This window comes from Zea mays, chromosome 6 (assembly GCF_902167145.1).
Source record: "Zea mays cultivar B73 chromosome 6, Zm-B73-REFERENCE-NAM-5.0, whole genome shotgun sequence".
Classification (NCBI taxonomy): domain Eukaryota; kingdom Viridiplantae; phylum Streptophyta; class Magnoliopsida; order Poales; family Poaceae; genus Zea; species Zea mays.
This window is the reverse complement of record NC_050101.1, coordinates 9,857,238-9,884,444: the sequence shown is the minus strand read 5'-3', so window position 1 is coordinate 9,884,444 and position 27,207 is coordinate 9,857,238. Positions and strand designations below refer to the sequence as shown.

The following is a 27,207-nucleotide window of genomic DNA, read 5'->3' as shown; positions in this document are numbered from 1 at the left end:
GGCACCGGACTGTCCGGTGTGCACCGGACTGTCCGGTGCGCCATCGAGCAGACGCCTCCAGCCAACGGTCAAGTTTGGTGGTTGGGGCTATAAATACCCCAACCACCCCACTATTCATTGCATCCAAGTTTTCCACTTCCCAACTACTACAAGAGCTCTAGCATTCAATTCTAGACACACCAAAGAGATCAAATCCTCTCCAATTCCACACAAAGCCCTAGCGACTAGTGAGAGTGATTTGCCGTGTTCATTTGAGCTCTTGCACTTGGATTGCTTCTTTTCTTTCTTACTTGTTCTTGTGATCAAAGTTTCATTGTAATCAAGGCAAGAGGCACCAATTGTGTGATGGCCCTTGCGGGGAAGTTTTGTTCCCGACTTTGATTTGAGAAAAGAAGCTCACTCGGTTCGAGGGACCGTTTGAGAGAGGGAAGGGTTGAAAGAGACCCGGCCTTTGTGGCCTCCTCAACGGGGAGTAGGTTTGTAAGAACCGAACCTCGGTAAAACAAATCTCCGTGTCTCACTTGATTACTCGCTTGGGATTTGTTTTGCGCCCTCTCTCGCGGACTCGTTTATATTTCTAACGCTAACCCGGCTTGTAGTTGTGTTTATATTTGTAAATTTCAGTTTCGCCCTATTCACCCCCCCTCTAGGCGACTATCAAGTACATCATATATATTTTTCACCGGGTACATTAGCAGAAATTAACTAAAATATCTTATAATTATAAATTAACTAAAAAGTTATGATGCATTTAATTCATCAAATTACAAAGTTATATAGATTTATTTCTCTGATCCAAAAGTTTGATTTTTGTTTAGACTATCTGTTGGTTTTGCCTCTCATCACAACATCTTGGTTTTGGCCGGAAATGGTGCAACTTAGTCAGCTAGCTAACTGTTGTCCACCTCTGCGAGAGTCATGATTAATAGTGAGCCTGAAGAGTGTATTTTCCATCACCGTGGTCTGCGCCAAGGGATCCGTTATCTGTTCATCTTGGTGATGGAGGTTCCAATACCGTGATGGCCTTTGCATATCAGGAGTAGCTCCTGCAGCCTGTTGCATCTCAAGACTATCGGCGAATGGACCCCTAATCTTTTTCTCTTAATTCCCAAAAGGGATAAGAGGCAAAGGATGGTAACGCAAGAGCTACGAGACCGGAGATGGGTTTCTGATATTAGAGGGGTGTTGATTGTACAAGTATTAATGGAGTATCTACAGCTTTGGAATCTTGTTGACAATCTGGAACTGCAAGATCACACGCCAACATATTTGGTGTCTAAATAGATATGGATCATGCTCTAGCAAATTTGGGTATGAGGCCTTCTTTACACCTGTAAATTTATCATGCATCTTGTCCTCTTTGTGATCAGACTAAAGAAACCATTCAACACTGCCTAGTCACATGTGTTTTTGCTAGAGAAGTATGGACTCATTTATTCATTAATATGCGGTGGCACAATGACATATTCCTAAGGCCATGTTCGTTTGATCCCAAAACCATAGGGATTGAGGGGGATTGGAAGGGATTGGAGAGGATTTTGACTTGTAGGGGATTTAATCCCCCTCAATCCCTGTGGATGAGCACAAAACGAACAGGGCCTAAGTTGGTGGAGAAGCACTGTTAGGGCAGTTCCTAAGGAGCATCAAAAAGGTCTCAATTCCATAATTATTTTGGTTACTTGGAAAATTTGGAAGCACCGAAATGTTGTCTTTGAGGAGAGAAGGCCATTTGTTCCTGCTGTTATTCAAGAAGCTGTTTATGAAGGTGCCATTTGGTATAGGGGAGGTGCCGGTGCCCTTCAACAGCCTCTGGCACACGCGAGTTCAACCTTAAAAATGAGTTGTGGTGTTAGTGGTTAGGTGATTAGGTCATAGATGATGGTTGTGTAGCCGCATATAGGGTCTGTTGGTTTGGTGGCCTTAAGCACATCATATATTCTCATGTCATAGCCAACCGTGGTACCTGGGGCTCACCTTTTGGTAGCCTTTTTTCTTTTTTTAATGAACAGCAACAATATAGAAATTAGAAACAGGTTTCACCCTCATAAGATGGTTTGAGTTCATGCCATAGCCACATCTCAAAAACTCAAAACTTGGGTAGTTGTAACAAAAGCCTAGAGACATAACATAAGACAAGATAGTCTTTGACAGCACAAGTGAAATTTGCTAATGGCTGGGTGAGGGGGTCTCCTCAGTCGAACAGGCTGAAGCCCATGTCGTCATCAGACTCCTCCTTGGCCTCTTCCTTCTTCTCCTCGACAGCCGGGGCAGCAGCAGCCGCAGCACCACCAGCAGGTGCGGCAGCAGCAACTGGAGCAGCTCCGCCACCTACAAAACCATTTCAACACACCAAAACGATTAGTCCTTCTAGCATATAACTAGAGGTTCTTATATCAAAGCAAAGGGTGACAAATTCAACACAATCCACCATCCAATTCAAGTATAAACATGCACTGTTACAATCTTCAGTGCAGCTAAGGTTGGCACAAATTAAAGGTCCCATACTCCTGCATTCTGAAAATACCCAGGGCATTGTCTTGCATTTCAGTAATGCAATGAAGATTCAAACATATGCGCCATGTACAGTGTCAAATTAAACATTGAAACCCTAAGGTCCAATTCAGGTAAAGAGACAGATACTTGCTTCTCAGTTTATTGTAAGTATATAAATACACACTATCGTCCAATTGAGCCTACTGTCGAATCAAAGGTTCAATTACAGTGAATATGACGACTTATAATCATTCAAGTTGAATTTCTAGAACTGACAATGTCACATGGTTGGGTGATAAAAACTGTTTCAATACGTCTCGAACAAGTTTAAGATCAATAAAAGACAAGCAACATAACGAAATAAGCTAAATCTACAACGTCGCCACCACGAACTACCCACACATTGCAAACCCCGGGCATAATATCTTGAGGGGCAAAGGGGGGATGCATACCAGATCCAACGGAGAGGATGAGGTCCTCGACGTTGCGCTTCTCCAGGAGCTTGGCGAAGAGGGCCGGCCAGTAGGACTCGACCTTGATGTTGGCCGCCTTCACGATCGTGGCGATCTTCTCGGCCTGCCAAGAAGAGGAACAATCACGCATCTCCTCACCCGCTCAAAAAGAATAAGCGGGGAGATTTAAAAGAGCCGGCGGCGAGGGAGAAGGACGCACGGTGATGGCGATGCCATCGTCGCTGAGGATGAGAGCGGCGTAGGTGCAGGCAAGCTCGCCGGAGGCCATGGGTTCGTGCGGCTTCCACTCACCGGACGACGGATCTGCGGTATCTGCGAAGAGAGAACAACAAAGGGAGAGAAGTTAGTCTCCGAAGCGGCGGCGGGAAGAGACTGAGGCGACGGACGGCACATACCAGATTGAGAGAGGCGGTGAGGCGGCAGGGTGGATTCTAGGGTTCGGGCGGAGGCGGCGTGGGTGTGGTTATATAGGGGCTGGAATTGTTAGGGTTTTCGCGAGGCAGAAGCTTGGGCTGGCCTGGGCCTTATCGTGGGCTTTGTTCATTGCGTCGTCATCGCTCTTTGGTTTCTATATTTAGTCTCATCATTTTATTCCATTTTAGTGTATAAATTGTCAAATATAGAAACTAAAATAGAGTTTTGGTTTCTATATTTAACAATTTTGTAACTTAAATGGAATAAAATGTAGAGACTAAATATTAGTCACTAGAAACCAAACACCCCCTAAGAAGACATACAAGTCTCACTGGGTTAGGTAAAGACCAGACCATTCATCTTTTTTTGTTATTCCCTTTCAGGCCTTTCTGCTGTTTCGATTTGATTATGGCAAAGCCGCACTTCAAGATGGACACGTCTATGTCCAAAACTGCTTGATCAAGAGAAATATACAACCATTTTGAAACCTACAGGTTTTAGGATGAATTGGTGGTCCAAACAACAAGCACAGTGATGGACGCAGGACAAATTTTTAGGTGGTACGATATTGTAGACTAGACTATTAGATAAAAATAGTTTTATAATAATAATATGAAGGTTAAGTGATAATATCAGGAGTGAGCTAGAGAGGGGGAAGGAGCGGGGTAGCGAGGACAGGTGCTAGGGCAACGTATCTTATGCATATGGACATGGATGTGCACATATGCACGTCTTGAATCCTGACGCCTGGATGTGAGGGGCCATGACCGGCGACCGAGTGCGCTTGCGTTGCGGCAACCAGGTCCTCCCTCAAAATTTGGAGAAGGTTCTAGGAACATCTCGTGCAATTGTCCAGGGAAGAAGGAAAGCATGGGTTTTTTGCAACAAACAATTCACATCACACGAATGATGCAGGGGTTTAAGTGCTTAGTTGGCGGTGACCATAGAATCGTGGTTGAAGGAACATAATTGAAGACTAGTCAAGTGCTCGTACGTTATAACGACAAACAAAATATTCGACAAAATATTAATACATAACGATTACATAAAAACAAATACTACATATTATCGATCTCAATCTTGTAAATTCTCCGGCAACAACCAATACAGAATTTCAGGGGAGGTCGTGGGGAGGACGCAGGGAGATGGCGTGGGGATGGAGGTTGGGGACAAAGATGGTGTGGGAAGGGAGGCGGGACAAAGAAGTACGTAGGGCAGCGAGTTGATTCAATAGAATTTCATGGAGTATTTGTAAAAGTAATTCATATTATTGGCAGCTTTGGTTATATCAACAACTAACCAATCACGATGATATATATTTCCCTTGAGACTGATTCTAAAGGTGCATCATAAAAGCACATTACTGCTTTTGTTTATCTGAATATTTTAGTAATCTAAATTGATGAATGTATTTGTAGCAAATACATGTTAGCGACATGACATATTTGTGGTTCACATAGGAGCAGAAGATAACCTCAACCAAAATGCCATGTGTTTCTATTTCTAACCAGCAGGAGCTTTGTACATCACAAAAAATATTGCATAAATGAATTTCTATCAAGATGATAAGGAGCATCATAAGTCTCTGCAACAAATAGCATCGTGTGTTAAATTCACCACTTACTGTAACTTTTATGTCGAAGAAGTAATTGAGAATAGCATCAAGCAGACAATTGTAGTAAAAAAATCGATGCTCCTTCCAAAACTTGAAGCAAGAAAAAATAGAGGGGGAAAACAAAAATATCTAGATAGCAATAAACAAAAAATATCTATGCACAGGTAGCTTCACCAGATCGATGTACATCTACAACTAGCAAGGTGCTAGAACCAATTTTACGTCAAAATTGAAGGGTCACAACCACGTTTAGGTTAGTTGGAGACTCATCAGACGATATGATGTGAGACGAAGGGGCGCAAGACGGTATGTTGTTGTTGGGGACTTGTTCTCAAATGCTATGAGTTAAGAACAAGGAAACACAAAGTATTAAATGTTAATGTCCTTCGTCCTTCGAAGCATTATTTCCCTTAGGATATAACGATCTTCGGACGAATGTCATGAAGGATGTACCTTCATCATCACGATATGAGTTTATGAAAAACAAAGCATATGAAACATGAAAGATAACATGAATAATCATATAACATCATTCACATATCTTCATTATATAAACTTGGATAGATAAAGACAAGATTTAATTATATTTGTACCTTCGGCTTGACAGAAGATAAAAATCCGAGCGTTGCGCACGAGCAAATGCAAGATAGCGTGAATAGTACGGGGGTACTGTTCATCTATTTATAGGCACAGGACGTAGCCTGTGAGAATTTACATTCATGCCCTTTATAAATGATTACAATCATAATACAAGTTATCATGGGTCGGTTGGTCATTTCATCTTTAAGTCGGTGCATCTGGAAGTACGCTTCTGAAGCTCTCTTGAACAGTAGCTTCGGCTTTGCTTCTGTGTCAATCTTTCGAAGATGTTTCTTCTTATGGGACCTTTGAAAGGGAAATGTACCCTTGGACCATTTCTAAGTGTTTTGGTGATTTACTGTCCAACACAAGTGACTAAGTGTCAAATGGTGGACAAAGTACAAATCAAGTAAAAAGGTATGTTTCTCAGACTTAGTACATTGTTTTAGAGACTAATGTATTATGTCTAAGTGCTGGAAACAGGAAAAGGACAATTGGAAATGTCTTGGCTCGAGCAGCCAAGACTCTGCTCAGTCTGGGAGCACCGGACTGTCCGGTGTTGCACCAGACATTGTCCGGTGCGCCAGGCTGGCTCAGCCGAACTGGCCGCTCTCGGGAAGAATTCAACGGCGTACGGCTATAATTCACCGGACTGTCTGGTGTGCACCGGACTGTTCGGTGATCCAACGGTCGGTCGGGCCAACGGTCGGCTGCGCGATCTGCGCGAGACACGTGGTCGAGCCAACGGTCGGGAGGGGGCACCGGACTGTTCGGTGTGCACCGGACAATGTCCGGTGCGCCAACGGCTCCAAGGCTGCCAACGGTCGGCTTCGCCAACTAAGGAAGGAAATCCGCACCGGACAGTGTCAGGTGGTGCACCGGACTGTCTGGTGCGCCAGGCGACAGAAGGCAAGAATTGCCTTCCCAGATTGCTCTCAACGGCTCCTAGCTGCCTTTGGGCTATAAAAGGGACCTCTAGGCGCATGAAGGAGAACACCAAGCATTCCTTGAGCACTCTTGATCACTCACACTCCATTCTTGCGCACTTGTTCGACATTCTAGTGATTTGAGCTCCGTTCTAGTGTGCTAGTCTTTTGAGCTTAAGTCTGGGTCTTGTGTGTGCGTATTTGCTGTGATCTTTGTGTCTTGTGTGAGTTGCTAATCCCTCCCTTACTCCGTGCTTCTTGGTGAACATCTTTGTAAGGGCGAGAGACTCCAAGTTGTGGAGATTCCTCGTGAACGGGATATAGAAAAGAAAAGCAAACACTGTGGTATTCAAGTGGGTCTTTGGACCGCTTGAGAGGGGTTGATTGCAACCCTCGTCTGTTGGGACACCACAACATGGAAGTAGGCAAGTGTTGTACTTGGCCGAACCACGGGATAAACCACTGTGTCTACTTGTGTTGATTCTCTTGTGGTTATTGTGTTTCGCTAAGACTCTTCTCTAGCCACTTGGCAATACTGTGCTAACGCTTAATCAAGTTTTTGTGGTATTTAGTTCAAGTTTTACAGGATCACCTATTCACCCCCCCCCCTCTAGGTGCTCTCAATTGGTATCGGAGCCGTTCTCTTCAAGAAAGGGACTAACCGCCCGAAGAGATGGATCCTAAGGGGAAGGGAATCGTGATCAATGATAAGGAGAAGGAGTCCTTCGTCAACGAGCCGAAGGATGACAAGCCTACCGACTCGGGCTCGGGCCACAAACGAAAGGATGGGAAGAAGAAGAAGACAAGGCGCATCAAGGAGATCGTCTACTACGACGACAGCGATGAGTCCACTTCTTCCCAAAACGACAACGACTACGAGAGAAGGAAACCAGTTAATTCGAACTTTTCTTTTGACTACTCTTGTATTCCGCAAAGTACAAATGCTCATTTGCTCTCCATTCCACTTGGCAAACCTCCTCACTTTGATGGAGAGGACTACGGATTTTGGAGCCACAAAATGCGTAGTCACCTGTTCTCTCTCCATCCAAGCATATGGGAGATTGTGGAGAGTGGAATGAAATTTGATAGCTCGGATAGTCCTATGTTTATCAATGAACAGATTCATAGAAATGCACAAGCTACTACTGTGTTGTTAGCCTCTTTGTGCAGGGACGAGTATCATAAGGTGAGCGGCTTGGACAATGCCAAGCAGGTCTGGGACACCCTCAGGATCTCACATGAGGGGAACGACGTCACCTTGCTCACCAAAATGGAGTTGGTGGAGGGCGAGCTTGGAAGATTCGCAATGATCAGGGGAGAGGAGCCAACCCAAACATACAACCAGCTCAAGACCCTTATCAACAAGATAAGGAGCTACGGAAGCACACGATGGACGGACCACGATGTCGTTCGTCTAATGCTAAGGTCCTTCACTGTACTTGATCCACATTTGGTGAACAATATCCGTGAAAATCCTAGGTACACCAAGATGTCGCCCGAAGAAGTTCTTGGGAAATTCGTAAGCGGACGAATGATGATCAAGGAGGCGAGATATGTCGACGACGCGTTGAACGGTCCAATCCATGAGCCTCAACCCATTGCTCTCAAAGCAACGAGGAGCAAGAAGGCGCTACCTAGCAAGGTGGCGCAAGTTGAGGCGGCCGGGCTCAATGATGAAGAGATGGCCCTCATCATCAAGCGCTTCAAGACGGCGCTAAAGGGTCGCAAGGGGCAGCCAAGCAAGACCAAGACAAAGGGGAAGCGCTCATGCTTCAAATGTGGTAAGGTTGGTCATTTTATTGCTAATTGTCCCGACAATGATAGTGACCAGGAACAAGGGAACAAGAGGGAGAAGAAGAAGAACTATAAGAAGGCAAAAGGCGAGGCACATCTTGGCAAGGAGTGGGACTCGGATTGTTCGTCGTCCGACTCCGACAACGAAGGACTCGCCGCCACTGCCTTCAACAAGTCATCCCTCTTCCCCAACGAGCATCACACTTGCCTCATGGCAAGGGAAAAGAAGGTAAGCGCTCGTAACACTAGTACTTATGCTTCTTCAAGTGAGGATGAGTCTAGTGATGATGATGAGATAGATTATTCATGTTTATTCAAGGGTCTAGATAGAACCAAGGTGGATAAAATAAATGAATTGATTGATGCTTTGAATGATAAGAATAGATTGCTAGAAAAGCAAGAGGATCTCTTATATGATGAACATGATAAGTTTGTAGAAGCTCAAAAGTCACTTGCTTTAGAAATAAAGAGGAATGAAATGCTTTCTTGTGAATTGTCTACATGCCATGACTCTATTTCTAGTTTAAAAAGCAAAAATGATGACTTGAATGCTAAGTTAGAAATAGCTAATAAATCAACATCTTGTGTAGAACATGTTGTGGTTTGCACTAGGTGTAAAGATTTTAATATTGATGCTTGTAGTGAACATCTAGTATCAATTTCTAAATTGAATGATGAAGTGGCTAGTCTTAATGCCCAACTTAAGACTAGCAAAAGCGAATTTGATAAGTTAAAATTTGCAAGGGATGCCTACACGATTGGTAGACACCCCTCAATTAAGGATGGACTTGGTTTCAAGAGGGAAGCCAAGAACTTAACAAGTCATAAGGCTCCCATCCCCGCCAAGGAGAAAGGGAAGGCCCCTATGGCTAGTAGTGCTAAAAAGAACCATGCTTTTATGTATCATGATAGAAGACATGCTAGAAATACAAATAGAAGTTATGATGCTTTTGATTCACATGTTTATGATTCATATGCTATGTTTGCTTCTAGTTCTTCCTATATGCATGGTAGAAATGTAGCTAGAAGAAATGCTATTAATCACATGCCTAGGAGAAATGGTGTTAATGTTCCTAGGAAAATTAATGAACCTTCTACAATATATCATGCTTGCAATGCTTCATTTGCCATTTGTAGAAAGAATAGGAAGGTAATCGCTAGAAAATTAGGGGCAAGATGCAACGGAGATAAAACTTGCATTTGGGTCCCTAAAACCATTGTGACTAACCTTGTAGGACCCAACAAGAGTTGGGTACCTAAAACCCAAGCCTAAATTTGCCTTGCAGGTTTATGCATCCGGGGGTTCAAGCTGGATTATCGACAGCGGATGCACAAACCATATGACGGGGGAGAAGATGTTCACCTCCTACGTCAAAAACAAGGATTCCCAAGATTCAATAATATTCGGTGATGGGAATCAAGGCAAGGTAAAAGGGTTAGGTAAAATTGCTATTTCATCCGAGCACTCTATATCTAATGTGTTTTTAGTTGAGTCTCTTGGATATAATTTGTTATCTGTTAGTCAATTATGCAATATGGGATATAATTGTCTATTCACAAATGTAGATGTGTCCGTCTTTAGAAGAAGTGATGGTTCACTAGCTTTTAAGGGTGTATTAGACGACAAACTTTACTTAGTTGATTTTGCAAAAGAGGAGGCCGGTCTAGATGCATGCTTAATTGCTAAGACTAGCATGGGCTGGCTGTGGCATCGCCACTTAGCACATGTGGGGATGAAGAACCTTCACAAGCTTCTAAAGGGAGAACACGTGATAGTTTTAACTAATGTTACCTTCGAAAAAGATAGACCTTGTGCAGCTTGTCAAGCAGGTAAACAGGTGGGAGGAGCGCATCACAGCAAGAATGTGATGACCACATCAAGACCTCTGGAGCTGCTACATATGGACCTCTTCGGACCCGTGGCCTATCTAAGCATAGGAGGAAGTAAGTATGGTTTAGTTATTGTTGATGACTTTTCCCGCTTCACTTGGGTGTTCTTTTTGCAGGATAAGTCTGAAACCCAAGGGACCCTCAAGCGCTTCCTAAGGAGAGCTCAAAACGAGTTTGAGCTCAAGGTGAAGAAGATAAGGAGCGACAATGGGTCCGAATTTAAGAACCTTCAAGTAGAGGAGTATCTTGAGGAGGAAGGGATCAAGCACGAGTTCTCTGCTCCCTACACACCACAGCAAAATGGTGTGGTAGAGAGGAAGAACAGGACGCTAATTGATATGGCGAGGACGATGCTTGGAGAGTTCAAGACCCCTGAGCACTTTTGGTCGGAAGCCGTGAACACGGCTTGCCACACCATCAACCGGGTCTACCTTCACCGCCTCCTCAAGAAGACGTCGTATGAGCTTCTAACCGGTAACAAACCCAATGTATCCTACTTTCGTGTATTTGGGAGCAAATGCTACATTCTAGTGAAGAAGGGTAGAAATTCTAAGTTTGCTCCCAAAGCTGTAGAAGGTTTTTTATTAGGTTATGACTCAAATACAAAGGCGTATAGAGTCTTCAACAAATCATCGGGTTTGGTTGAAGTCTCTAGCGACGTTGTATTTGATGAGACTAATGGCTCTCCACGAGAGCAAGTTGTTGATCTTGATGATGTAGATGAAGAAGATGTTCCGACGACCGCTATACGAACCATGGCGATTGGTGATGTACGACCACAGGAACAAAAGGAGCAAGATCAACCTTCTTCATCAACAATGGTGCATCCCCCAACTCAAGATGATGAACAGGAGGCGTGTGATCAAGGGGGAGCACAAGATGAACATGTAATGGAGGAAGAAGCACAACCGGCACCTCCAACTCAAGTCCGAGCAATGATTCAAAGGGATCATCCCGTCGACCAGATTTTGGGTGACATTAGCAAGGGAGTAACTACTCGGTCTTGATTAGTTAATTTTTGTGAGCATTACTCTTTTGTCTCTTCTATTGAGCCTTTCAGGGTAGAGGAGGCCTTGCTAGATCCGGACTGGGTGTTGGCCATGCAAGAGGAGCTCAACAACTTCAAAAGAAATGAAGTTTGGACACTGGTGCCTCGTCCCAAGCAAAATGTTGTGGGAACCAAGTGGGTGTTCCGCAACAAACAAGACGAGCACGGAGTGGTGACAAGGAACAAGGCACGACTTGTGGCAAAAGGTTATGCCCAAGTCGCAGGTTTGGACTTTGAGGAGACTTTTGCTCCTGTGGCTAGGCTAGAGTCCATTCGTATTTTGCTCGCATATGCCGCTCACCATTCTTTCAGGCTGTTCCAAATGGATGTGAAGAGCGCTTTCCTCAACGGGCCAATCAAGGAGGAGGTGTACGTGGAGCAACCCCTGGCTTCGAGGATGAACGGTACCCCGACCACGTGTGTAAGCTCTCTAAGGCGCTCTATGGACTTAAGCAAGCCCCAAGAGCATGGTATGAATGCCTTAGAGACTTTTTAATTGCTAATGCTTTCAAGGTTGGGAAAGCCGATCCAACTCTTTTTACTAAGACTTGCGATGGTGATCTTTTTGTGTGCCAAATTTATGTCGATGACATAATATTTGGCTCCACTAACCAAAAGTCTTGTGAAGAGTTTAGCAGGGTGATGACGCAAAAATTCGAAATGTCGATGATGGGCGAGTTGAACTACTTCCTTGGGTTCCAAGTGAAGCAACTCAAGGATGACACCTTCATCTCCCAAACGAAGGAGTTTTTGTTTGTCAAAATACTCTTGATTACTTAATTGCTCTTAATGTCGAGAGTTGGTCTCCTGTGGGGAGAAGGTTTAATTATGGTAAAAAGGGGGAGTTTTTGAATCCTTGATCAATTTTTCGTGAAATATCTCTATTTAAGTTTCAACATGTGTGTTTGACTTAGAGATAGGAAATTGAGTTTGATTTGCAAAAACAAACCAAGTGGTGGCAAAGAATGATCCATATATGCCAAATTTGATTCAAAACAAATTTGAGTTCTTATTTGAATTGATTTTGTACTTGTTCTACTTGCTTTATGTTGTGTTGGCATTAATCACCAAAAAGGGGGAGATTGAAAGGGAAATGTACCCTTGGACCATTTCTAAGTGTTTTGGTGATTTAGTGTCCAACACAAGTGACTAAGTGTCAAATGGTGGACAAAGTACAAATCAAGTAAAAAGGTATGTTTCTCAGACTTAGTACATTGTTTTAGAGACTAATGTATTATGTCTAAGTGCTGGAAACAGGAAAAGGACAATTAGAAATGTCTTGGCTCGAGCAGCCAAGACTCTGCTCAGTCTGGGAGCACCGGACAGTGTCCGGTGCGCCAGGCTGGCTCAGCCGAACTGGCCGCTCTCGGGAAGAATTCAACGGTGTACGACTATAATTCACCGGACTGTCCAGTGTGCACCGGACTGTCCGGTGAACCAACGGTCGGCCGGGCCAACGGTCGACTGCGCGATCTGTGCGAGACACGTGGTCGAGCCAACGGTCGGGAGGGGGCACCGGACTGTCCGGTGTGCACCGAACAGTGTCCGGTGCGCCAACGGCTCCAAGGCTGCCAACGGTCGGCTTCGCCAACTAAGGAAGGAAATCCGCACCGGACAGTATCAGGTGGTGCACCGGACTGTCCGGTGCGCCAAGCGACAGAAGGCAAGAATTGCCTTCCCAGATTGCTCTCAACGGCTCCTAGCTGCCTTTGGGCTATAAAAGGGACCTCTAGGCGCATGAAGGAGAACACCAAACATTCCTTGAGCACTCTTGATCACTCACACTCCATTCTTGCGCACTTGTTCGACATTCTAGTGATTTGAGCTCCGTTCTAGTGTGCTAGTCTTTTGAGCTTAAGTCTGGGTCTTGTGTGTGCGTATTTGCTGTGATCTTTGTGTCTTGTGTGAGTTGCTAATCCCTCCCTTACTCCGTGCTTCTTGGTGAACATCTTTGTAAGGGCGAGAGACTCCAAGTTGTGGAGATTCCTCACGAACGGGATATAGAAAAGAAAAGCAAACACCGTGGTATTCAAGTGGGTCTTTGGACCGCTTGAGAGGGGTTGATTGCAACCCTCGTCCGTTGGGACGCCACAACATGGAAGTAGGCAAGTGTTGTACTTGGCCAAACCACGGGATAAACCACTGTGTCTACTTGTGTTGATTCTCTTGTGGTTATTGTGTTTCGCTAAGACTCTTCTCTAGCCACTTGGCAATACTGTGCTAACGCTTAATCAAGTTATTATGGTATTTAGTTCAAGTTTTACAGGATCACCTATTCACCCCCCCTCTAGGTGCTCTCAACCTTCGACAACGAAGCAGACCCTCAACAGTAGCCCCTTCACGGTGCCAGATCGTTTTTCGTAACAAGCTCGACCCGTGAAAAGTTCTCATAGGCTTCGGAATACCGAAGGTCCGAAAAACACCTTCCCTGAGCTCGTTGTCGAGAAACGATTTAAATATTCCGAGTGAAAGGTGGTCCCACCATACAACGGGTACGCGCGATCTGGTGATTCATCTTCTTGGGCACTATGGTCCACCGTTCAGTGGGTGTGGGCGACTGTTCAGCGGGTGCAAGCGGCTTGACGATTCACCTTCCCACCTGCAACACTATATAACAGACGGGTAGGTGTGAAGTTACCACATCATTTACTGCCATTGTACTGTTGTGCTGCCGAAAAATTTGACCACATCCGAAGCTTATTCACCGTATTCTCAATCAAAGCATCGCTTTGCTTTAGCTTCGTCACAAGAGGGAGCTTCGACAAAGATAAAAGATAATCAACTTCGTCAAAATGCAAGAAATTCAGCATCAAATGGCCAGGGTGCGCTCAACAGCTAGGGTTACACACAACGGAGAGGAAACCGAAGCTGCTGAAACTGCTCCAATCTCCAAAGTTATGAGGCGGTCGGGACTGGTTGCGACGGAGGGCGCTTCTGACGAAGGTGCACCTGCTACTGAAGCCGAGCAGGCTGATATTGAAGAGGGCGATATTGGTGAAGAAGAGATTGATTATAACACTGCTATGCCATCCAAGCCCAGCCATTTGGATTTTGGGAAGTCAACTGTCTCTGAAGCTGATATGCCCATGATGACGAAGCTAGGCTACTTCGGGGAAGCTGATAAGAAGTTGATTCGCTTTGGTGGGGAAGAGACTATCCCGAAACCAGAAAATGATGAAGTGGTAGTTTTTAAGAGCTTCTTCAAAGCAGGGTTGAGGTTTCCCCTACACGGAATGATTGCAGATGTGTTGGAAAATTTTGAGATTTATCTTCATTAGCTGACTCCTAACGCTATCGTTAGGCTTAGCGTGTTTATCTGGGCTCTCCGAAGCCAAGGAGTGGAGCCACTTGCCGAAGCCTTCTGCCGGGTACACGAACTTCACTATCAGACGAAGGCTAGAGAAGATGAACTGCACGAGAACTTTGGTTGCTATAATTTTGCTTACCGCAAAGACATGAAGACACCGGTGGTTAGCTACCGCACTAAGTGGCCGACCGGTTGGAAAACTGAATGGTTTTACGTTAAAATTGATGAGAAAAAGGAGAAGCTAGTTCAGAGCCCGCTGGAGCTAACCTTCCGGTTGGCTAGGCCTCAGTGCAACATGACGCCGGGGACATCATGCCCAGATGTTGTGGGCGAATTTAAAGTTGTGTCTGAACATATTGGTACCAGGGATTTAGTTTAGGAATACTTAGCCAAAAGGGTATTCCCAACGCTAAAGGAATGGGGTATGCTGAAGCTCAAAGGAGAGAAGAAGAAGAATAAACTCGTTCGGCTGCCCTATCATTTTAAGTTCAAGAAACACTTCAAAGAACCCTGCCAAGAATGGTTGGATACAATTGAAGTTATGTGCAATGAAATCCTGGGTAATTATACGAAAAAAGAAGATCAATTGATGACTACATCCTTCGGCACCCGACCGAAGCGATGGTTGAATCGGGTGATGGATGCCCTGAATTTTGAATATCCTGACTATGAGCGATTGAACAAGGGCGCCGAAGGGCAAAAAAGGAAAAGAATTATTAGCGTTCTAGGCAGACAAGCTGCTAGAATGGTGAAAGAAGATGAAGAAATTCTGAAGAGGAGAAAATTGAGCCCTGAGCTGAAGGTAGTTGCTCCAAAGAAAAGGAAAACTGCGGCTCCGAAGCAAAAAGCGACTGATATAGAGGAAGAGACTCCTTCAACACCTTCTGCTACCGACGTGGAAGAAATTCTAAAGGTAATGACTGAATCTTTGCCTATCAAGCTAAGTCCACTGGGGCCATATCTGACGAAGCTTTTACAGAAGAAAAAGGAGCCCTCGGCAGAGAAGAAGCCTGCTGGGCCAAAAAAATGGAGGATTACTACTGTGATTGAAGCCATTGAAGAAACACCACCGTCGGCCTCGGCGTCAAAAACACCAGCTGTCGAGAGCGCTACTGCTGCCGAAGCTTCAACAGCCGAAGATACAAATCTAGAGAGCACATTTTCTGATATTGATAAAATGCTTCTGAATATGGCCGCAGAAGAAGTTGCTACAGCCGTCGAAGAGACCCTGGCCACAGTGCCTAGAAAATAAAAGGAGAAAGCCGAAGATACTTCGGAGGAAAAGGACTTCGATTTCCAAAACATAATTGGTCAGGAGTTATCTGAAGCTGAGAAGGGAGAGTTGAAAGATAATGCTATATCCTGTGCTTACAAACCAGGAGCGCTGCTCTTCGGCGACATTGACGATGAAAGCTTAGGTTGCCTCCGAGACCAAACTGGAGCGAAGCTTATCAGTACTCTATTGAAGAGTATTGGTTTCCCGAAGCTTGAGGCCGATATCAGCCGCTACCGACGACAGCATATCGTCGGTAGTTTGTTCTATTCTAATTTCAAGGTAAAAACTTTTCTTCGGCTTTTCATTGTTTTAACGACGAAGGAGTTTTCTGACGAAGGTTGTTTTTGCACAGAGTATGCTATTAAGTAAGGCTTTGAAGATGCAACAGGACCTTGAAGACAAAAAACATGAGGTTATAATTGAAGGTTTAGAGAGCAAAATAAAAGATCATGCAGCTGCTCTTGAAAAGAAAGATTTCGAACTTCAAATATTGGAGAGTTTACTGGTAGAAGCTGAAGCCAAAATTGCAAAATTGAATAGTGAACTCCTCTCAAAGTCAGAAAGCTTCGAACAAGAAAAGCAGAAATTTGATGCGAAGTTTGAGGCTGAAGTCGAAAAGAGTTCAAATTTGCAGAAATCATTGAAAGAGCTTCAAGATAAATGTCTAGACTTCGGCAACCGATGTGTGCAGCGGCTAAAGCGGGTCTTCAACTCGGTTGGAGCCAGTTCTGAGAAATTCAATCCTTCGGTTGAAGACCTGCCAGGGACCTTCGAGCACATTGAGGGCAAAGTTGATGCTCTTGATGAAGTTTTAGCTGGACACGGCAATTTCTATGTCCTGCTAGCTTCTCGGGGCACAACTGTTGCCTTCATGAAATCTGGTTGCATGCATGGGAAAATTGTTAATAGATCAAACTTTAGCTATCAACACAGATTTACTTGATATCCCTAGCCTGGCTCGAAGCATAGGAAATAGATTCATAACGCAAATCTGGATGAAGGGCGGGCGAAACTTGGCTTGCGACGAAGCTCGAAGCCACCTTAAACTGGTAAGAAATTTGTGCCTGCTGCTTTACCTTCTCCTTGAAATTTGCACTTTCCTCATACTGGTTTGATATGTACAAGATGATGAAGCTGAGGAATAATGAGCCGAAGCTTGGCAGGTGATCCAAAGCTTAATGAATGATGATGAAGCTGAAGACCTTGCTGCGAAAAAACTCTAGAAAAATCTTGTATTATCCTTGTAAAAAAATATTGTAATTTAGGAATCAGATACTATTCTGTAAATTTGTCTATACCTTGTAATATATTTCTACCTTTTCGTCCATGTATGAACTGCTTTGATGTGGATGAAATTTGTATTTTTTGAGCCGAAGGCGAAAAACACCTTCCCTTCTTTTCGTACACGATCGAAGCATAAATCTGCTTCTGAAGCTGTATCCTTAGAGCCGGAGCAATTGTCTGTATCTATATAATATGATGATGATGATCCTATGTATGTCTAAATGAATGTTTATGAATGCAATGTATGATGTAATGTATTGTGCAAATGAAGGCCTGAAGACACACATACGAAGCCACATCCATAACCTTCATCCCCTTAGGAATGACTGAAATCTCTTTGTCGTTTATTTTTCGTCTGCACCGCTTATTTTTCGGTGTAAGTTCTGCATCCCCTTAGGAACGTCTTTTGAACTTCTTCGCCTTCTATTTCGGCGGTATTCGCGTTGACTTTTCGTGCTTCGCCTTATATTTCGGTGGTATTTGGCTCTGCATTCCCTTAGGAACTACTTTTGAGCAGAAAACTTACACTCGCTTCCTTAGGAACGACTTTTTGTAGCTTCGTCATGCTCTGCATCCCCTTAGGGATGACTTTCGAGCTTCTCCCTATTTTTTTTCTTTTTCTCTGCACTCGATGGTGCATGCTCAGATTTTACATTTACATATTTTGGGGGATTTTTCTCTTGTAGAGCTGAATAAGAAAGGAAAAATTACAAACTATGGCCCCATTAAAAACCTTTCTCCCCCTTCGGAAAGGAAAAGGGTGCCATAGGAAAAATGAAAAAGATAACATCAATTATACATAATACCGTCGAAGCTCATCCGCATTCCAAGACCTAGGAATATTGTTGCTGTCCATGTCCTTTAATCTATAAGAACCGGGTCTTGACGAAGATACTACCAGAAAGGGTCCTTCCCACTTCAGCTGAAGCTTGTCTACTGTGTCAGGGTTGGCTACTCTCCGAAGCACCAAATGTCCAGGCTTAATGTCTTTCAATCGAACCTTTCTATCACACCATTTTATTGTTTCGGCTTGGTATTTATTAATATTCTCCACAGCTTGAAGTCTGGTCCCTTCTGTAGTATCTTTTGCTACGTGATAATCAGCTTCGTCTTTTGCCGAAGTTGTTGTTCTTATTGATCCTGCTTTAGCTTCTTATGGGGTTATGACTTCATCACCAAATAATAATTTGAACGGTGTAAAACATGTTGATCTTGATATAGTTGTATTGTGGCTCCACACCACTTTAATCAACTCATCTGGCCACTTTCCTCTGGGCTGATTAAAGATTAGCTTCATTATTCCCGTCATTATAATGCCATTTGCTCTTTTGACCAACCCATTTGACTCCGGGTGCCTTACTGATGCAAAATGAATCTTCATGCCAATTTGGTCACAGAAATCCTTGAACGTTTCGGTGTCAAATTGTGTTCCATTGTCCACAGTTATAGCCTTCGGCACGCCGAAGCGACAAACAATATTTTGCCAGAAAAATTTCTGGACTGTAGCCGAAGTTATTGTCGCCAAAGGCTTCGCTTTGATCCATTTAGAAAAATATTCTACCGCCACCACGACATATCTCAAGTTGCCCTGCGCTGGTGGAAGTGGACCTAGTAAATCTAGGCCCCATCTTTGCAATGGCCAGGTTGGTTGTATCAGCTGAGCCAATGACGAAGGTTGCTTCTGATCTTTTGCACATTTTTGGCAATTTTCGCACTTTTGAACCAAATCTGCTGCGTACAAAGCTGCATTCGGTCAATAAAATCCTTGTCGAAAAACCTTTCCCAGAAGAGGTCTGGACCCAATATGGGATCCACACAATCATGCATGTATCTCCTTCATCAGTTCTATACCTTCGGTTCTGGATAAGCACTTGAGAAGTGGGGAACAAACTCCATGTTTATACAACTCCCCTTCTATTATGACATATGGTCTTGTTCTTGCTTCCATTCTTTTGTTATAGACCTCATCATCCGAGAGACAGTTACCTTGAAGGAAAGATATAATCTCAGTCCTCCAATCTTCACTATGGACAGGAGATATTGTAAGCACTGCTCTTTCGAGAAGTTCCACCGAAGGTGCTCTTATTGTCTCAAAAAAATACTTCCGAAGGTAAAGGCAGCCCATGTGCCGCTGACTTGGCTAGCAGATCAACATGCTCATTTTCTCCTCGTGGAATATTCTTAATAGAAAACCCTTCTAAAGAAGCTTCAAGCCTTCGAACTATGTCCAGGTATTTCTCAAGCTTTGGATCTCTTGCCTTGCAACTTTTGTCAACATGACCAGAAATAACTTGAGAGTCGGTTTTAAGGACCGCCCTTCTTATCCCCATTGCCTTTAACTTCCGAAGCCCCAAAAGTAAAGCTTCGTATTCAGCAATATTATTTGTACAGCTGAAATCAAGCCTTATTGCATAGCATGTTCTGACTTTGGAAGGTGCAACTAAGACAGCAGCCGCACCTGCTCCGAAGGTTCCCTAGGAACCGTCACAGAACACTGTCCAAGCTTCAGCATCTTTATTTGCTTCTTCTTCCTGAGCCCCTGGCGTCCAGTCAACGATGAAGTCTGCTAACGCCTGGGACTGAATTGAGGATCTATGCACATAATCAATGCTGAATTCATTGAGTTCCGTAGCCCACTTCCCAATCCTTCCAGTAGCTTCTCTATTCCTCATAATATCCTTCAGAGGCTGTGATGAAGGAACAATTATATGGAATGCTTGAAAATAATGTCGAAGCTTCCTGGAGGCCATTAAGACAACATACAACACCTTCTCCAATTCTGTATAGTTTTTTTGATAAACTTAGAACTTCGGAGACAAAGTATACTGGGGCTTGCTTTTTAATTGTCCTTCCAGTTTCTCCTGCACAAGCGTCGCACTCACTGCAGAGTGCGGAGCTGCCACATACAATAGTAGCGGAGCCCGTGGCGTGGGTGGAGTTAATGTTGTTAAATCAATCAAGTATTGCTTCAGCTCTTCGAAGGCTTTCTGTTGAGCTGGGCCCCATTGAAAGACTTCAGCTGACTTTAGTATTTCAAAGAATGGCAAGTTTCTTTCTGCTGATCTAGATATAAATCTATTCAATGAAGCCAGCCTTCCTGCCAACCGTTGGGCCCCCTTCTTTGTGCTTGGCGGTTCCATTCGAAGGATAACTTCGATCTTGCTTGGGTTAGCTTCAATCCCCTTCGTTGAAACTAGAAAGCCAAGGAACTTACCCTTATTTACTCCAAAGACACATTTTCAGGATTTAATTTCAGGCCAACTTGCTTGAAATTAGCAAATGTTTCTTGCAGATCAGTGATATGATTTTCTTGCTTCGTGATTTTTACTATGATATCATCAACATATGTTAGCACATTTCTGCCTATCTGGGAATGAAGGATCTTGGCTGTCATTCTGCTGAAACTTCCTCCAGCATTCTTGAGCCTCTCAGGCATCCGAAGATAACAATAGGTGCCACTGGGAGTTATGAAGCTAGTCTTCAGCTCATCCTCCTTCATCCATATTTGATGATATCTTGAGTAGTAATCTAGCAGACTCATAAGTTCTGAAGAAGTTGTTGCATCTACAAGAGAGTCTATCCTTGGTAATGGAAATTCGTCCTTCGGACAGGCCTTGTTGAGATCCGTGAAATCAATACACATTCTCCATTTGCCATTGGCTTTCTTCACCATAACAGTATTGGCTAGCCACTCTGGATATTTTACCTCTCTGATAACACCAGCACTGAGAAGTATTTTTACTTCATTTCGAGCACCTTCAGCTTTATCATCAGCCATTTTTCGAAGCCTTTGCTTTCTTGGCCTGAAGGACGGGTCGACATTGAGTGAATGTTCAATGACGTCTCTATTGACACCACATAGATCATTGGCCGACCAAGCAAAAACATCTTTGTTGTTGAATAAAAATCTTATCAAAGTTTTCTCCTGCTCTTCGGATAGCTGAGATCCGAGCAGTACCTTCTGCTCTGCTATGTCTTCACATAGAAGCATAGGTTTCGGCTGATCAGCCGAAGCAACCTTTTCTCTTCTGTACTTGTACTGTTCACAAGCTTTGACTCCATCTATATTGTGGATTGCTTTTGAGTCTGTCCAGTTTCCTTCGGCTTTTCTAGCAGCTTCCTGACTACCATGAACAACAATGGGCCCTTGTTCCGAAGGTATCTTCATGCATAGATATGCTGGATGAAGTATTGCTTCGAAAGCATTGAGTGTCCCACGACCAATGATTGCATTGTAGGGATATTCCATATCAACGATATCAAACACAACCTGTTCAGTCCTTGTGTTGTGGACAAAGCCGAAGGTCACTGACATCGTGATTTTGCCGAGTGCTGCAATTTGCCTTCCTCCGAAGCCACAAAGAGGGTGTGTAGCATCATGAATCTTGTCCTCTGGCTCTTGCATCTGTCTGAAGGCCTTAGCAAATATGATATCCGCTGCACTACCTGTATCAACTAGAACATTGTGGACCAGAAATCCCTTGATGACACAAGATATGACCATAGCATCATTATGAGGGTAATCCTTGAGCTGAAGGTCCTCCTGGGAAAAGGTGATTGGGATGTGGGACCATTTTGACTTGATGAAGGGTCCCTGCACCCCAACATGTTGCACCCTTCTCTGAGCTTCCTTCTTCTGCTTCTTGTTGGCCGGTTTTGAGCATGAACCGCCTGTTATCGGGAGCACCAGCTTCGTAGCCGAAGCAACTTCAGCTTGATTGTTGAACGAAGCCATCAGCTCAACAGTGGAAGTGAGTTCACCGGAGGTGGGCGCCAATGTTGGGGACTTGTTCTCAAATGCTATGAGTTAAGAACAAGGCAACACAAAGTATTAAATGTTAATGTCCTTCGTCCTTCGAAGCATTATTTCCCTTAGGATATAACGATCTTCGGACGAAGGTCATGAAGGATGTACCTTCATCATCACGATATGAGTTTATGAAAAACAAAGCATATGAAACATGAAAGATAACATGAATAATCATATAACATCATTCACATATCTTCATTATATAAACTTGGATAGATAAAGACAATATTTAGTTACATTTATACCTTCGGCTTGACAAAAGGTAAAAATCCGAGCGTTGCGCACGAGCGAATGCAAGATAGCATGAACAGTATGGGGGTACTGTTCATCTATTTATAGGCACAGGACGCAGCCTGTGACAAATTACATTCATGCCCTTTATAAATGATTACAATCATAATACAAGTTATCATGAGCCGGTTGGTCATTTCATCTTTAAGTCGGTGCATCTGGAAGTACGCTTCCGAAGCTCTCTTGAACGGTAGCTTCGGCTTTGCTTCTGTGTCAATCTTCCGAAGATGTTTCTTCTTATGGGACCTTTGGCAATGAAGCAGACCCCCAACAGTTGTGAGGCACAGGGTCTCAAGGACAGGATGTTGGAAGTGTTGTTGCTCCAACTCGTGGCTACCATGGGGCGAGGTGCATAAGGCTGGTAGGACGTCAGTTGGGAACGCAAGCAAGCGAGGATGGCGAGCGCGATAAGGTTGGCGCATACGTCGACGACGACGTGGGGGAGGGAGGGTGTGGGGAGGCGGCATGGGGAGGGAGGTTGGGGACAAAGATGGTGCGGGCTCAGAGAAAGACGTGACAAAGAAGTGAGTAGGACAGCGGGTTGATTCATATAATTTCAGGGGTGGTATTTGTAAAAAAATGATGCAGCACGACCGTTGAAATTGGTGCTTTAATATAGTAGAGTAGAGAAAGAAATAGGGTTCTTAACAAGGACGTTTGGATATTTCATAGCGCAAGTACAAAAACAAATTTTAAATCCTTTTCTATCTACTTCTAAGGAGCGAGTTAATTGAAAAATATCTCTTCATATACTCTTATCTTTTATTTAAGCTTGTTTTGATCCTATGAACTAAAACAAGGTGACTAAACACTTTAGTAGCTAAAAATCTAAAGAGGAAAAGATAAAGGTAACTAAAATGATAAAAATTTACGCTTTTAGTCACTTTTAATCCTTTCCGTTTAGATCTTTAGCTTCTAAATTGATTAAAATTTAGTTACTTCACTTTAACTTTATGATCCAAATAGACTCTTAGAGGTCGTTTTGTACCAAATCATTCATATACTGCATGATTGGTTACAAGGCCGACGGTACAAAGGCCAAGTGCGTGCGTTGACCGTGCTTGAGCCTCTGATTGGTTACCTGTATAAGATGAGCCTAATCTGTATGTATGGGTGCAGCAAAGGTATTTTTCAGTAGTCTACCTGCATGCGCGGAAACAAGAGGCGAGAGCATTTCTACCGGCCCAGGCTGACACCAGCCGGGCGAAAGTGAGGCCGGCAACCAATCACGATGATATATATTTCTCTTGAGACTATCTCCAAAGGTGCATCATAAAAGCACATTACTGCCTTTTGTTTATCTGAACATTTTAGTAATCTAAAATGATGAATATATTTGTAGCAAATACATGTTAGCAACATGAAATATTTTGTAGTTCACATAGGAGTAGGAGATAACCTCAACCAAAATGCCATGAGTTTCTATGTTCTAACCAGCAGGAGCTTTGTACATCAAAAAAAATATTGCATAAATGAATTTCTATCAAGATGATAAGGAGTATTACTAAGTCTTTGCAACAAATAGCATCATGCGTTAAATTCACCACTTACTGTAACTTTTCTATCAAAGAAGTAATTGAGAATAACATCAAGCCACAGGCAATTGTAGTTAAAAAATTTGATGCTCCTTCCTAAAATTGAAGCGAGATAAAATAGAGAGGAAAAACAAAAATGTCTAGATAGCAATAAACAAAAAATATCTATGCACTGGTAGCTTCACCAGATCGATGTACATCCACAATTAGCAAGGTGCTAGTGAAAGTCGCCTAGAGGGGGGTGGATAGGCGAAATCTAAAAATTATAAACTTAAGCACACACTACAAGTCGGGGTTAGCGTTAGAATGAATATCAAGTCGGGGAGAGAGGGGAAAACAAATCAACCAAGAAATAAAGCGGATGACACGGCGATTTGTTTTACCGAGGTTCGGTTCTAAAGAACCTAGTCCCCGTTGAGGTGGTCACAAAGACTGGGTCTCTTTCAACCCTTTTGAGAGCACCTAGAGGGGGGGGGGGGGTGAACAAGTGATCCTGTAAAATTAAACACTGAATAGCCACAAAACTTAGTTATAGAGGTGTTAGTGCGACTAAATAGTTTTGAGGCGAGTTCTTGTGGACAAAACAATCACAATAGACACACGATTTTATCCCGTGGTTCGGCCAAGTAACACTTGCCTACTTCCACGTTGTGGCGTCCCAATGGACGAGGGTTGCACTCAACCCCTTTCAAGTGATCCGATGATCAACATGAATACCACGGTCTTTTCCTTTAGTGTATTTTCCCATTTGCAAGGAATCTCCACAACTTGGAGTCTCTCGCCCTTACAATATAGATCACAAAGAAGGCATAGAGTAAGGTTGGGAAGAGCAACACACACAAGACTCAAATCCGCAGCACAACCACGCACACAAGTCACGACTTGAGCTCGAAACACAACACACGGAGTTCGCAACTCAAATAGAGCTCAAATCACTAATACAACGAAGCGAATGCGTGGGAGTAGAGTCTGGATGCTTTAGAATACTTAGAGAATGCTTGGTATGCTCCTCCATGCGCCTAGGGTCCCTTTTATAGCCCCAAGGCAGCTAGGAGCCGTTGAAGACCAACTTGGAAGGCCAATCTTGCCTTTTGTCGGGTGGCGCACCGGACAGTCTGGTGCACCACCGGACAACTACTGTTCATGTCCGGTGCTTTATTTCTTTCCATACGAAGAGCGGCCGACCGTTGGTCCTCGGAATCGGTTGGCGCACTGGACACTGTCTGGTGCACACCGGACAGTCCGGTGTGCCCAACCGACCATTGGCGCGACCACGAGTCGCGCGAAGATTGTGCGGTCGACCGTTGGCGCAAGTGACCGCTGGCTCACCAGACAGTCCGGTGTATTATAGCCACGTCGACCCATTGCAATTCCGGAGAGCGACGAGTTCGCCGCGGATGACTCACCGGACAGTCCGGTGCACCACCGGACAGTCCGGTGAATTATAGTCGTACACCGCCGTCGATTCCCGAGAGCAGCATTTTCACCGGAGACCAGCCTGGCGCACCGGACAGTCCGGTGTGCGAGACCGAGCTGAAGTTTGGCTGCACAGAGCCAAGTCCTTTCCATTTATTTTCTCCTTCTTTTGTCACTGTTTCTAGCACTTGGACAAACACATTAGCGTTCAAAAAACAATGTATTAGGTCTAGAAACATACCTTGTGCCTTGATTTGTACTTCTCACTTTATTTGGCACATAAGAACTTAATCAAACGTGTTGGATATTTAATCACCAAAACATTATAGAAATGGCCCAAAGGCACATTTCCCTTTCAATCTCCCCCTTTTGGTGATTTATGCCAAGACATCAAAAAGCAACCAAAATAAGTGCAACATCAATGCAAATGAGGACCAAATCATTTTTGCACAAGATTTGACATATTTGGATCATTCTTTGCCACCACTTGGTTTGTTTTTGCAAATCAAATTCATTTTCCTATCTCTAAGTCAAACATGCTTGTTTGGGCACAAAGAGAGATATTCCAAGAGTGAAATTAATCAAGTGTAAAAAACTCCCCCTTTTCCCATAATCAAAATTCTCCCCCACAAGAGACCAAATTTTGCAATAAGAGCATTTTGGACAAATCAAAAATTCTAACTCTATTATTTTTGAAATTTACAGGTGGTAGCTAATCCATTTGCTTTGGCCTTAATTTCTCCCCCTTTGGCATTAAGCACCAAAACGGGATCATTTTTGGCCCTTTTAACCCCATTGCCTCACCAAAAATGTCAATTAAGAGCAAAAAGGCAATGAGATTGCAAGTATGAACTTGGAAGTAAGTACACTTATACCGAAGTGCAGTGGAAGTCTTTTCATCGTCCAAGGTCATTTTCCCCTTTCAATGCACCTTTGAGACTATCAAATGTACTCGAACAAACAGGTTAGTCTCAAAGGGTCAAATTGTAGCACATCTCCCCCTTAATATGTGCATCATTCGCATATGGACTTGTGAGGTCCGGGGATCACTTGTATAACTTGAGCACCATAAATAACAATAATTGATTGAAATGCATAAAGTAACATGATCAAAGGCATAGAACACATGTATGCTATAGATCAATCTAAGTTACGCGAATCTAAGACATTTAGCTCACTACGCAACCTGCAAAACCTTTTCTCATCTAAAGGCTTAGTGAAGATACTGACTAGCTAGTTTTTGGTGTTAATATGGTACACCTCGATATCTCCCTTTTGCTGGTGGTCTCTCAGGAAGTGATGCCGGATGTCTATGTGCTTAGTGCGGCTGTGTTCAACAGGATTATCCGCCATGCGGATTGCACTCTCATTGTCACATAGGAGTGGGACTTTGCTCAGATCGTAGCCAAAGTCTCGGAGGGTTTGCCTCATCCAAAGTAGTTGCGTGCAACACTGTCCTGCGGCAACATACTCGGCCTCAGCGGTGGATAGGGCAACAGATGTCTGTTTATTTGAACTCCAGGACACCAGGGACCTTCCTAGAAATTGGCACGTCCCCGATGTGCTCTTCCTATCAACCTTGCACCTGGCATAATCGGAGTCTGAGTATCCAATCAAGTCAAAGGTAGACCCCTTTGGATACCAGATCCCGAAGCAAGGCATAGAAACTAAATATCTAATAATTCGCTTAACGGCCACAAGGTGACATTCTTTGGGGTCGGATTGATATCTAGCACACATGCATACACTAAGCATAATGTCCGGTCTACTAGCACATAAATAAAGCAATGAACCTATCATGGACCGGTATGCCTTTTGATCAATGGACTTACCTCCTTTGTTGAGATCTACATGCTCGTCGGTTCCTATCGATGTCTTCACGGGCTTGGCGTCCTTCATCCCAAACCTCTTGAGAAGATCTTGAGTGTACTTCGTTTGGGAGATGAAGGTACCATCCTTGAGTTGCTTCACTTGGAACCCAAAGAAGTATGTTAACTCGCCCATCATCGACATTTCGAATTTCTGCATCATCACCCTGCTAAACTCCTCACAAGAC

At 43.8% G+C, this 27,207-nt stretch overlaps 1 protein-coding gene across 2 annotated transcripts; it reads right to left on the bottom strand.

Moving 5' to 3' along the window:
- Positions 1-1,979: 1,979 nt before the first annotated feature.
- On the bottom strand, positions 1,980-3,511 carry LOC542719 (acidic ribosomal protein P1a). Of its 2 annotated transcripts, XM_008650096.3 has the most exons (4): positions 3,362-3,511; positions 3,166-3,278; positions 2,946-3,069; positions 2,016-2,328 (listed from the first exon to the last, which is right to left on the bottom strand). In XM_008650096.3, the coding sequence occupies exons 2-4, from the start codon at positions 3,232-3,234 to the stop codon at positions 2,192-2,194; spliced, it is 330 nt and encodes a 109-aa protein (XP_008648318.1). In that variant the 5' UTR covers positions 3,235-3,278; positions 3,362-3,511; the 3' UTR covers positions 2,016-2,191.
- Between the last annotated feature and the right edge of the window lie 23,696 nt (positions 3,512-27,207).

Excerpts from the sequence above, each read along its gene's own strand:
- LOC542719 (XM_008650096.3), bottom strand. The coding sequence starts at position 3,234 with ATGGCCTCCGGCGAGCTTGCCTGCACCTACGCCGCTCTCATCCTCAGC. Across the intron at positions 3,070-3,165 it reads ACGATGGCATCGCCATCACC|GCCGAGAAGATCGCCACGAT; the intron begins GTGCGTCCTTCT and ends TCTTCTTGGCAG. Across the intron at positions 2,329-2,945 it reads CATCCTCTCCGTTGGATCTG|GTGGCGGAGCTGCTCCAGTT; the intron begins GTATGCATCCCC and ends ATGGTTTTGTAG.